The sequence below is a fragment of the Natator depressus genome, chromosome 27 (genome assembly GCF_965152275.1).
Source record: "Natator depressus isolate rNatDep1 chromosome 27, rNatDep2.hap1, whole genome shotgun sequence".
Classification (NCBI taxonomy): Eukaryota; Metazoa; Chordata; order Testudines; family Cheloniidae; genus Natator; species Natator depressus.
Window position 1 is genome coordinate 2,394,836 of NC_134260.1, and position 12,148 is coordinate 2,406,983.

The 12,148-nt window shown below is 63.0% G+C and overlaps 1 protein-coding gene across 1 annotated transcript in view; it reads left to right on the forward strand.

Moving 5' to 3' along the window:
• Window positions 1-8,447: 8,447 nt before the first annotated feature.
• Window positions 8,448-12,148, forward strand: part of C1QL1 (complement C1q like 1) — a 72,595-nt gene continuing 68,894 nt past the window's right edge. The window contains exon 1 of the mRNA XM_074940627.1: window positions 8,448-9,272. Coding sequence (XP_074796728.1) covers window positions 8,448-9,272 — 825 coding nt within the window. The remainder of the gene's footprint in view (window positions 9,273-12,148) is intronic.

A 12,148-nucleotide genomic window follows, 5' to 3' on the forward strand; every position in this document is an offset into this window, starting at 1 on the left:
GGGTAAGAGCGTCTCACAGCTATGCACGGTGGATAAACGGACAGGCCCAGGGGGCCCATGCCAAATTTGGGCCCCCCACAGGAGCGCTGGAACCTGTATAGAAGTGAGGTGGCCCCACCCTTGATTCTCCTCTTCCCCCAAGGCTTCCCCCCACCCCCTGCCCAAAACGGGACACATGGTGACCCTAGGCTGTGGTAAGAGCCACCCAGGAAGCCCAGAACCCTCCACTTGCCCTGGACGAGGGCCCCTGAAAGCAGCTCCCAGGCCGTGTCCCCACCCCCTGGGGCTTACCGCCATGGGCAGATGGAGGGTCCAAGGCTCCCCACAGAAAGCCCAGGCTCCCTGCATAACTCCTATGATAACCTGACTCTGGCTTGGCCAGGGCGCCCGGCTTGGGGAGGAGCAGGGGGCAGGGCCCCATGGCAAGGGGGACTGTGAGGGCCCAAATGTTCTTCATGCCCAGAGCCCCAGTAAATCTTAATCCATCTCTACCCTGCCGTTACTCCTCCAGGCTCATGGAGTTTCTGGAATCTGTCATCTTCTCCTTAGAATTATAGAATCTCAGGGTTGGAAGGGCCCTCAGGAGGTATCTAGTCCAACGCCCTGCTCAAAGCAGGACCAATCCCCAGTTTTTGCCCCAGATCCCTAAATGGCTCCCTCAAGGATTGAGCTCACAGCCCTGGGTTTAGCAGGCCAATGCTATCCCTCCCCTCCCCGCTTCCTGCTCCTGGCTCCACGTCCCTGCTGTCCTGGGGAACCCCTCTTCCCCCCCAGGATCCCCTGGCAATCAGTGCTGACCCCAGGGCAGTGCGAGCGTGGAGGCGCTGTCTTTGAGCTGAGATGTGGACCCAGGCTCTAACTACTTGTGAGCAGGAAAGCGTCCACCGCACTTTTCACAAGCGTCTCTGCCCAGCTCACCCATGGCAACTGCGCTCTGCCTTCCTGCAGTCCCCTGAAGTTTCACCTGGGTGCAGTATTCTTCCCCGAGTCCCCTCCCACCCACTTGTGGAAGGCTGTTGTGCACTGTTAAATAGCTGCTGGGTCCCACTCCGGAGGTAGCTGCATTGCAGTGATGGCGGGTACCATTTCTGCACCACTGGGTTTCTTTGGGACCAGAGGCAGCACAGAAATACATGGCAGCAGTGCTGTCTTCTGCAGCAGGGGGACTGTCTGATACCATTACAGATGTCAGGCTAACCCATTGCCCCCTCCCCAATCAAACAATCCCACATGTGATGTGATCACCACCGCTGCTCGGAAACGGACTCTTGCATTTCAAAACCTCCTGGCATTTTGTCACCTGTTTTCCCATTTCTTTGTGATGCTCTGGCACTGCTGCTCCATGGGGCCATGTGACATTATGGCCAAATCTCACAAGTGAGTTCCTACAGTCAGCCACCTGCTGCGTCATGTAGCGTAGGCGCTGCAGGGCCCTTGCCCCTCAGATCACGAGGCCACAGCAGCGTCACTGTTCTCACTTAAAAAGAAAATTTCCAGCCCTCCTGATTGTGCAGGGAAGTTTGAAACCGTGCCCTGAGTGTAACTGCTGCAGCCGAGTCCGCCTGCGTCTGCAGAGAGCCTGAGGCAATCGCTTTGAGGAGGGATGGCCTGTGTATCTCCCTGGGGGGTTACTCGGGGGGGGGGGGGATCCTGCCAACCCCAGCAGAGGACTGTGTGTGTGACAGGAAAAGAAGAGTAAAGCAGGCCCTGGCCACCTAGCCACGCAGACACAGCCTGGCTGCTGGGAGAAGTACCAAGGGGCACCCCCAATGCCACTCCTGTTCCTGAGGAGTATAAAGGGCCGCCTGCCACGGCCCCCCGGGGGGGGGCATGGTGCAGGGGCAGGAGCCCTGTGTTGGGGTGAGCCAAGGATCCTCATCTGCCTTTGCACCCAAACCTTTAGGCACCTACCTCAGTGGGGGGGTTGATTTCCCATATGGTGCCCACCTCCCGGCCCCCATTGATTCAAGCACCCGCTCAGGAAGTGTTGCTCTCTGCTGGTTTCATTAGCAGCAGTTGGGTGATGCTGCAGCACGGAGAAACACGGCAGCCTGGGAGCCCCCAGCATGCTGCCTGCCAGGAAGCCACGTGCAGTCATATTTTTATATCTATATTCATCTTGCCGCGTTAAGGACTGGATAGTCCTTTCAGAAGTTTGTCCCTTATATTTCAATGTGTAATTGGGTTGCCTGTCACTCGTTCAGAGCTGCTATCCATCTCTGCACCTGACCCAGTGGCTTTAAGCACGATATTGGCTGGTGCTTTGAATGGAGGCGAAGCTTTATTATTTATACATGCAGCGCTGGGCGCGTGGAGGGGTGGGCGAGGGGGGTCTTCTGATTATTACATTTTCTAATTTAGTGTCTTTCACTTAGAGGGTATTAAAAAGCCATAACATTGTTCTCCAAATTGGCCTTAATAGAACATTATTGGATTAGAAGATGAGGGTTGGGGATTTTCTTTTCCTCCGCTGGTGCTGATTATTAGAGGGTGTCGAACGAAATTATCCAGCAGAAAGGGACGTATTCAGAACTGTTCCCAACGCCAGCCCAGATAAGCCCACGGCTCCAAAGGCCTTCCCAGAGTGGAGGTGCTCAGGCAATTAGGTGGGAGGAAGCAGAGAAAAGGCAAATAGAAAGGAAAATTCTGTCGACTAACATAATCATGGACTCAGCTCTTATTGGCCAAGAAAGACCATCCTGTCCTCTCTGCACCCCGGGCCCCTGCCGTGCTGGAAAGAGCCTCTTTGTCTGAATCTTCCAGCTCCCCTGTCAGTCTCTTCCCCTGCAGCCTCTCACCCTGTCAGCTCTTTGGGGCAGGGCCCGTCTCTTTGTTCTGCATTAATATAGCAGCAAGCACAACGGGGCCACGGCAACACAGCTAATCACTGCTCTTCCGGCCCTATCGGCACAGCATGCGAGCATCTCACCGACATTTACTGGATGCCCTCCCTCCCTCGGGCCACGCGATCCCCCTTGCACAGAAAGGGAGCTGAGGCACTCACTGGCCAAAGGCCACACAGGGAGTCTCCGGCAGAGCTGGGAAATGAATCCAGATCTCCTGAGTCCCAGCCCGGTGCTGTAACCACCCATCATCCCCTCCAAGTGCCCAGCGCTGCAGAGATCAATAAGGCGGCTCTTCTACCCATTCAAAACACTGGTCAATATCACGCTTAAAACCCTGGGGTCAGAAGCAGGGCTAGATCGCAGCTATGAACGAGCGGACAGTGGCAAGGGAATCCTTCCTCTCTGGAGGCTAATGGGAGGAACAGGTATTCGAGCCCTTTGCTGTGACTCCACCTGCCTAGCACTGAGCCCGCTTTGCACCCCGGGGAGGTCTCACACGGCCAGGGAATCAGGCCAGAAATTTGCTCCTCCACTGGCAGGGAGAGGCCGGGTAGGACTCACTTCCCCTTTGGCCCAGTGGGCTCTGGAGCAAGGGTGGGGACTGGAAATCGAGTCGCAAGTCCGCATGGGTCTGAGCAGCCTCCCGTAAGGCTGGTCCTGGCCTGGCGTGTGGGTCTCCTCTGGTAAATGGGGACGATGCAGGGCTATACGTCCAGTCCCACTGGCACAAAAGGAAGCAATTCGGCCTCCCTCCTGCTCTGTGAATACCGGGCTCTCCCCACGGGAGCCAGCCCCAGCCTAGCAGGTGTCCCTCAGTTACTGCCACTAGCTGCAATGCTGGGGAATGATCACTGGCAGTCCAGGTATTCCCCCTTTCCTGGTGCCCACTGGGCTCTGAGCACTTCCCTCAGAACCCGGGGAAAGTCTGGGCTGGGAACCAACCTGAGCTCATTACAATCACTAACGAAGAGCCTGGCATGGCCACACTGCAATCAATGGGGTTACATCAGGGATGAATTTGGCCCTTGCATTGGGATCCCGAGAGGTGCTGAGCACCGGAAACCCCTTTGACTTCAGAGGGAATTGCTAGCACTCAGGTCTGTGGCTTGGGCCAGCAGCTGGGGAATCGGGCAGGTCCTTGGTCATTGCACAAAGCTCTGTTTACTGGAGTGAGAAAGGGCAGACGCCCAAGGGCGCTTTGCTTCTTTAGTCTCATCTCTGTGGGTCCCAGCCCCAGGGCTATGCAATTAGGGATAGTGAGTCATGCTCCTGGGACTGGGGCAGGATCCCACGGCCTGGTTCCCCTCTCACACTGGGGTGGGCCAGGATGGACTCTGCTGAGTTAATGGAGTGACACTGGTGTGAAAGTGGCATAAGCAAAAGAAGAATCAGGTGCCGAGCCTGCCCCCTGTCCAAAGCTTCCCCCTGTGGGGCTGAACTCACTGAGCCAAGGCGGTTCTGCAAAGTCCTGATAAGAGGGTCCAGGTATCACAGGAAAGGCCTCTCCAGCTGGGGCAGGAAGCTGAAAAGCTGGCACCCTCAGGGAAACCCTGTTCTCTCCAGATCCTCAGGGAAACTGGGTGGCCCAAGCAGCTTAGGGGAGCACCCACACATCTAGATGGCTGTGCGAGCCACATGCCAAGCACTTGGCCATTCCTCCTGGCTCGTGACCTCGGGCAAAGAGCTGAGGCCGGGCTCACGAATTCAGGGCTCTAGTGATGGGCTGGATGCAGGATTTACTTGGTGAACTTCTCTGGCCTGTGCTAAGCAGGAGGTCAGACGAGCAGTCCCTTCTGGCCTTGAAAATCTGTGAATCGAAGGCATGGCTGGAAGTGGGTTGGTCCAGGAGCTCTTGCAGAATCTGAGGCATTTCAGGCACTGACTGGGGGCAGACACCACCAGCAGGTGCTGCCAGGTCTTCAGAGGTGGCTGTTGATTCGGGGTGCCTCGGGTTCTGAATGCCAGCCTGAGCGGCCTCCCAGACTCCACTCGCTCCAGCAGCAGCCAGCACGCTGAGCCCCACCGAGAGCCAGCTGCAAGCTGGGGTCAGAATTGGAGACAGCCAGACTCAGAGGCCACTTTTGAATATGCTGATGCTACAGTGACTCAGAGGGCCCAGGCATCAGGGCACCCCCCGAGGAAACACAGAGACCCCTGCTGCAGCCGGTGGCCGTCTGCTCAGCTCCCTTGGGGTGATTCCTGCAGAGAGGCACCGCGATTGTGCCTTTTCCTCGTAATTACCGGAGAGGGAGAGGACCCCCCCACCCACCCCCGCTTTTCCCTTCCTGTTAAACTCCCTGGGAGCAGCAGCAGCTCATGGGCCAAGATGGCTGTTAATTAACACGCTGGCGCCTTCTGCTCGGCAAAGTTTGAAGCTGTTATTTTCCACTCCAGCGAAGCATGGAGAATCCATCCGGGGCTGACAGCCACGGCACTTGGGTGGTGAAGGGAGCACCCGTGGGGGGAGGGCTGAGGACAGATCTCCGGGGGGTGAAGGGAGCACCCGTGGGGGGAGGGTTGAGGACAGATCTCCGGGCGGTGAAGGGAGCACCCGTGGGGGGAGGGTTGAGGACAGATCTCCGGGCGGTGAAGGGAGCACCCGTGGGGGGGAGGGTTGAGGACAGATCTCTGAGTGGTAAAGGGAGCACCCGTGGGGGGAGGGTTGAGGACAGATCTCTGGGGGGTGAAGGGAGCACCCGTGGGGGGGAGGGTTGAGGACAGATCTCTGGGTGGTGAAGGGAGCACCCGTGGGGGGAGGGTTGAGGACAGATCTCTGGGGGGTGAAGGGAGCACTCGTGGGGGGGAGGGTTGAGGACAGATCTCGGGGTGGTGAAGGGAGCACCCGTGTGGGGAGGGTTGAGGACAGATCTCGGGGTGGTGAAGGGAGCACCCGTGGGGGGGAGGGTTGAGCACAAATCTCCGGGCGGTGAAGGGAGCACCTGTGGGGGGAGGGTTGAGGACAGATCTCGGGGTGGTGAAGGGAGCACCCGTGGGGGGAGCGTTGAGGACAGATCTCCAGGCAGTGAAGGGAGCACGCGTGGGGGGGAGGGTTGAGGACAGATCTCCGGGCGGTGAAGGGAGCACCCGTGGGGGGGAGGGCTGAGGACAGATCTCTGGGTGGTGAAGGGAGCACCCATGGGTGGGAGGGCTGAGGACAGATCTCTGGGTGGTGAAGGGAGCACCCGTGGGGGGGAGGGTTGAGGACAGATCTCTGGGTGGTGAAGGGAGCACCCGTGGGGGGGAGGGTTGAGGACAGATCTCGGGGTGGTGAAGGGAGCACCCGTGGGGGGGAGGGCTGAGGACAGATCTCTGGGTGGTGAAGGGAGCACCCGTGGGGGGGAGGGCTGAGGACAGATCTCTGGGTGGTGAAGGGAGCACCCGTGGGGGGGAGGGCTGAGGACAGATCTCCCCGCTAATAGGGGGACCCCGGCACAGGTGGCTCTGGGCTGCAGGGAGAGGTGAGTGAAGGGTCATGGTGGGGAAGTTTGGGACTCCCACCGGGACCCTGCCTGGGTGCCCGATGCCTGAAGGGTGGGTGTTGCCAGAGGCCCAAAGCCAGGGGATCTCACCTGAACAGGTGGGTGGGAGAAAGGTCCAAGGACAGCAGCAGCTCCCTAAGCTGATGAACCCCATTTCAGCTCAAGTAGCCGCAGGGCCATGGAGCTGGGCTGGGGGAAGAGGCCAAGGCCCAGGGAAACTCGGCAGCTCCTCCTCCTTTCCATGCCCCACTGCGAAACTTCAGCTCGATTCTTTACCGGGGGAGTCGGACCTTACCTCCCGAGCAGCCTGGCCCCGTCCCTGGCCGGCCCGAGTCGGGGGCGCTGGAGATAAACTCGCTACGGGGCGGGACACGCCGCTTTCCCCGCCTGGCTGCACGGCTCGGCTGGGGCAGGGCTGGGCTGTGCGCCGGGGGAGACCGAAGCTGACAAATGTCCCGATGGCAGGAGACGCAACTCGCTTTGCGCAGCAGGGCCACGAGCCGCGGCAAAGGGAAACAGCGGCGGGCCGGGCCGGGCCGGGCCGGGCGGAGCAGCGACCCCGGCGGCCTGCCCCCGCCGCCCCCCAGTGCCCGACAGGCTCCAGCCCGAGCGACAAACACTCTAGAAACGGGCGGGGGCTGCAGTTGGCAGCCAGGTTTGGGGAGAAAGAAACTGAGGCACTAGTGAGGCCGGGCCTGCAGGATCCTGTCCTGCACTAGGAATAATGAGCGGTGGGTCCCCCCCGAAAGTCTCTCACTCCCCCCCCTCAGAAGTGAGGCACCCCAGCCCGAGGAGCCTGTGGGCTGAGCGGAGAGGGGAGGGCCATGGTCAGGGAACCCCGCTAAGTGTGACCCGCTCGGCCGCCTGCCTCCAGTCGGCGGCTCTGTCCGGTCGAGCTCAGCTGAGCCGTGGGACCCGAACGCCGGGAGCTGAACCCGCGACTCATTCCTCCGCTGGGCTCCCAGGAGAGCGAAAAGCCAGAGAAACCCACGGGAACGGTCCCGTGCCTGCTGGGTGCTGCGCTGTTATTTGTAACCAGCGGCAGCCCCCCCCCCCCGGGAGACAGGGCCCCCAGGAGACCCGGACCCCCCCGCCAGCCAGCGGCCCCCAGGAGACCCGGACCCCCCCGCCAGCCAGCGGCCCCCAGGAGACCCGGACCCCCCCCAGGGAGACAGCAGCCCCCAGGAGACCCGGACCCCCCCGCCAGCCAGCGGCCCCCAGGAGACCCGGACCCCCCCCAGGAAGACAGCAGCCCCCAGGAGACCCGGACCCCCCCGCCAGCCAGCGGCCCCCAGGAGACCCGGACCCCCTCCAAGGGAGACAGCAGCCCCCAGGAGACCCGGACCCCCCCGCCAGCCAGCGGCCCCCAGGAGACCCGGACCCCCCGCCAAGGGAAACAGGAGCCCCCAGGAGACCCGGACCCCCCCCTCCCGGGAGACAGCAGCCCCCAGGAGACCCGGACCCCCCCGCCAGCCAGCGGCCCCCAGGAGACCCGGACCCCCCCCCCCAGGGAGACAGCAGCCCCCAGGAGACCCGGACCCCCCCGCCAGGCAGCGGCCCCCAGGAGACCCGGACCCCCCCCCCAGGGAGACAGCAGCCCCCAGGAGACCCGGACCCCCCCGCCAGGCAGCGGCCCCCAGGAGACCCGGACCCCCCCCCAGGGAGACAGCTGCCCCCAGGAGACCCGGACCCCCCCGCCAGGCAGCGGCCCCCAGGAGACCCGGACCCCCCCCCAGGGAGACAGCTGCCCCCAGGAGACCCGGACCCCCCCGCCAGGCAGCGGCCCCCAGGAGACCCAGACCCCCGAGTCCTAGGGACACCCGGAGCTCCCTGGTCAGACCCAGAGCAGCTCACAAAGCGGCGAAGGCGACTTCTCCCCGGCCAACTTTCCGGCCGGGGGGCGGGGGACGGGGCGGGGCAGGGCCGGCCATCCCGCTCTGCCCCCCCCCCCCCGCAGGTATCGGCAGGAACCGCTGGTGGCGAAACCGAAGCGCTCCAACCAGGGGCGCGACCAATCCGCCGCCCCTCGGCCGGCCGTTCCCTGCCCCGCGCCCCCGCCCGCCCCGCCGCTCTTTGCCGGAGCCGGGCGCCCAGCCCCGCTGCGCTCCGGCGGGGGGGATCGATGGGCAGGGACCAGCCTCCCGCAGCTCCAGCCAGCAGACAGGCGGCGGGAGGAGACGAGCAGCCGGCCGCTCCGCCTTTGCTCCTTTCCCGTCCCGGGCTGGGGGCACCGCGCCGCGGTCACCCGCCCAGGGGACCCCCCGGCCCGCCGTCCCGCCCGGCGGCCCCGCCACCGGGCACCATTCCCCCGCCGGGGCGGCCGCGGCTGAGCGTGGGGAGGAAAACTTTGCTGGCCGCCGCGCTCGGCGTGGTGATGCTGCTGGCGCTGGTGATCCTCATCCCGGCGCTGGTGAGCTCGGCGGGCGCGGGCGGGCGCTACGAGATGCTGGGCACCTGCCGCATGGTCTGCGACCCCTACCTGGGCCGGGCGGCCGCCACCGCCAGCGCCCGCCCGGAGCCCGAGCGCCCCGGCGGGCCCCCGCCGCCCTCCACGCTGGTGCAGGGGCCGCAGGGCAAGCCGGGCCGGCCGGGCAAGGCGGGGGAGCCGGGCCCGCCGGGGGCCGTGGGCCCGCCCGGGGAGAGGGGCGAGCGCGGCCAGCCGGGGCCGCCCGGGCCGCCCGGGCCGGCGGGGGGCAGCGGCGCCTTCAGCACGGCCACGTACAGCACCGCGCCCCGGGTGGCCTTCTACGCCGGGCTCAAGAACCCGCACGAGGGCTACGAGATCCTCAAGTTCGACGACGTGGTGACCAACCTGGGCAACAGCTACGAGGCGGCCACGGGCAAGTTCACGTGCAGCGTCCCGGGCACCTACTTCTTCACCTACCACGTGCTGATGCGCGGCGGGGACGGCACCAGCATGTGGGCGGATCTGTGCAAGAACGGGCAGGTGGGTGCGGGGCGCCGCGGCCCCCCAGGGCAGGGCAGGGCAGGGGCACCCCAACCCCCCTCCCTCGGCGCGGGCGGAGCAAGCCGCCGCGGGGCAGGGGCAGCCCAGCGCCCCGAGCGGTGGGTCCGGCTCCTGCCTGCGGGGGCCGCGTGGCTTGCGGGTCTCCAGGCTCCCGTGGCTGAGCTGGGGCCGAGCCCAGCCCAGGGAGCTGGAAGTTGCGCTGGAGAATTTATTTTTAGACCGAGTCTTCCCTCCCCACCCCCCAACAAAGTTTCTGTTCGACGAGCGGGGCGAGAAGGGTCCCGGGGGGGTTGGTATGGGGGGGGAGGGAAGGGGTCTCCGGGCGGGGGTCCCGGGGCTGCAGTGGGGTCTCGGGGCGGGGGTCCCGGGGCTGGTATGGGGGGGAAGGGGTCTTCGGGCGGGGGTCCCGGGGCTGGTATGGGGGGGAAGGGGTCTCGGGGTGGGGGTCCCGGGGCTGCAGTGGGGTCTCGGGGAGGTGTGGGGCTGGTGCGTGGGGGGGGAAGGGGTCCCGGGGCTGCATTGGGTCTCGGGGCGGGGGTCCCAGGGCTGGTATGAAGGGGAAGGGGTCCTGGGGCTGCAGTGGGGTCTCAGGGCGGGGGGGTCCCTCACGTCTCCTGGCTGGGGAGGAGACAGGCTGGGCTTGGCCGGGCTCTCACGGTCGGTGGGTTTCAGAGAGTGGCGAGGCCCTTCGGCCAGCTGGTCTCTCCCTGGGTTCGCCCCCCCAGCCCGGCCCCTTCGCCCCTGGGGGTGCGGGTGCATGCAGGACGCTGGGGCATTGTTTGGAGGGGAAGAGTCCACGAAGGGAGCCCTGGACCCGCTCCCAGCCCCCGGGGCGGGTGACTGCGGGCACCACCCGAGGGCTCCTGTCCAACGGCCGCTGGACAAAGCGGCCAGCTGATCTGGTGCTTGCGGGACCCGCCTTGCGCCTGCCTCGGGGCCGCGCGGTGTCTGATTGTCCGTCTGGTCCCGCTGTCTGTCCCCCTGGGCGGGCGGATCCCGAGCTCCCTGCCTGGCTCGACGGGCCGGTCTCGGAGGAAGGGCTGCGGCCATCGTCCCGGCTGAGGCCTCGGGTGCGAGGAGAGAAACTTGTGCTCCGCTTCCCTCCCGCAAGCCTCTCCCGGGCTGGCTGCCCCGAGCCTGGCTCCGCGCCCCGGGGCGCAGCGGGCGCTTGGAAGTTCACCAGCTCGGACACACCCTGTGCTGGGGCCCTCCCGCCTCCCACCCCAGGGAAATTGCCAGGGACAGAGGGGCTGCGGGATCTGGGGCCTTTTTACAGCGAACGGTTGCACCCCACTGCTTATTCAATTGGCCATTGCGCATGAGCAGCTGCCTTTCACAAGGCTCACCTGTGGGGTGCAATGAGTTTGGTGGGTCTCCGGTAGCTCCTGGCAGAGGGATGTTCACTTCACCCAAACCACAGCTGCCCGCTGATGTACAGAGCCAGCGCTGCTCAGGCCAGAGGGGAAGGCCGGGATCCTCTGGTCTGGCCTCCTTTGTTAGAATATTTATTCATTCACCTGACGGTAGCACCCCCGGGTCCCAGCTGAGATCGCGCCCCATGGTAGAGGCGCTGCGGACAGAGTGAGAGACAGACCCTGCCCCACACTAAAGAGACAAAGGATAGGATGAGAAACAGGCACGGCCGTTTGCCCAAGGTCACACTGCCAGAGCTGGGACTAGAACCAACCTCACCTGCCGGCTATCAGTGCACTAGCCACTGGAGCCCACTGCCTTCTGTAAACCAGCAGAGGCACTGGGCAATTACAGCCTATACTTCCCCATCTGTACAATGGGGGTAATAGAACCCTGCTTTGTCAAGAGCTTGGCAGCCAAGGAGGAAAAGTGGCACAAAAGGTTATTTCTTCTTCTTGCTGCTACATTATAGATTGTTGTATTGACTCCTGGATTTGCTGTCCCAGGAGGCCAAAGGACCAGCGGGACCGTGGAAAGTGGAACTTAAATCCAGACAGGGGTTGTGGGCTGGGTGCAGGAAGGCCTGGGTGAGGGTCTCCGGCCTGTGTTACTCAGACATCAGCCTGGATGATCAGAATGGTCCCTTCTTATCTCATGGGCAGCATCCCATCAGCAGGGGCAGTGTGTGCCAGCCCATGCGGCACCAGCTCTGTGCATACACAGATTTTATCAGTCTCCAGGGCTGCCAATCCAGCACCTTTTACCAGAGCTAAATTCCCTTCACAATGTTAAGGCTTATTCATTCCCTCCTGCCACCCTAACACTGAAATATTCTTCACAGGGGTTTACTCCAGCACCTGGCAAAATGTCCTCTGCCCTCAGCCACTATCGGTGTTCTGCCAAGCTGCCACGCTCCACCCCAGAGGTGGCTGCACACTGGTGGTGTCCCCAATTTGTAAGGCTCCTTGAGATCCCACTTAGAATGCCCTGCAGACCTCATAGAAATGTCAAAGGCTATTTTATGCACTGAAATCTACCTTCCTCTCCACCGTCACTAGAATCCCTCCCTTCCAAAGAAAACTGTCTGTGATTTAATGCACAGATCATCAGCTTTAATAATGACTTTCCTGTCACACCTTAAATGTCACCTGAGCTTAATTTTCGTCGGTGTCACCCGCTATTGTAGTGGAGCAGTCGTGCCACCATCATTAAGGATGAGTCTCAGTGATTCATTTGTAGGCGAGGGAAATCTGAGAGTCACACCCTCCCCTTCGCGACGTGCTCTGGGGCTTTACATATCGACCAACTTCCATCCAGGGAGCAGGCTTTCTCCTCTAGTCTTTTCCCTGTAGTTCCCATTATCATTTGCTAAATGTGGGCCTGATCCTGTGTGCCCTGCACCCCCCACACTCCAAGGAACTCACAGTCTGAATGGACAAGAC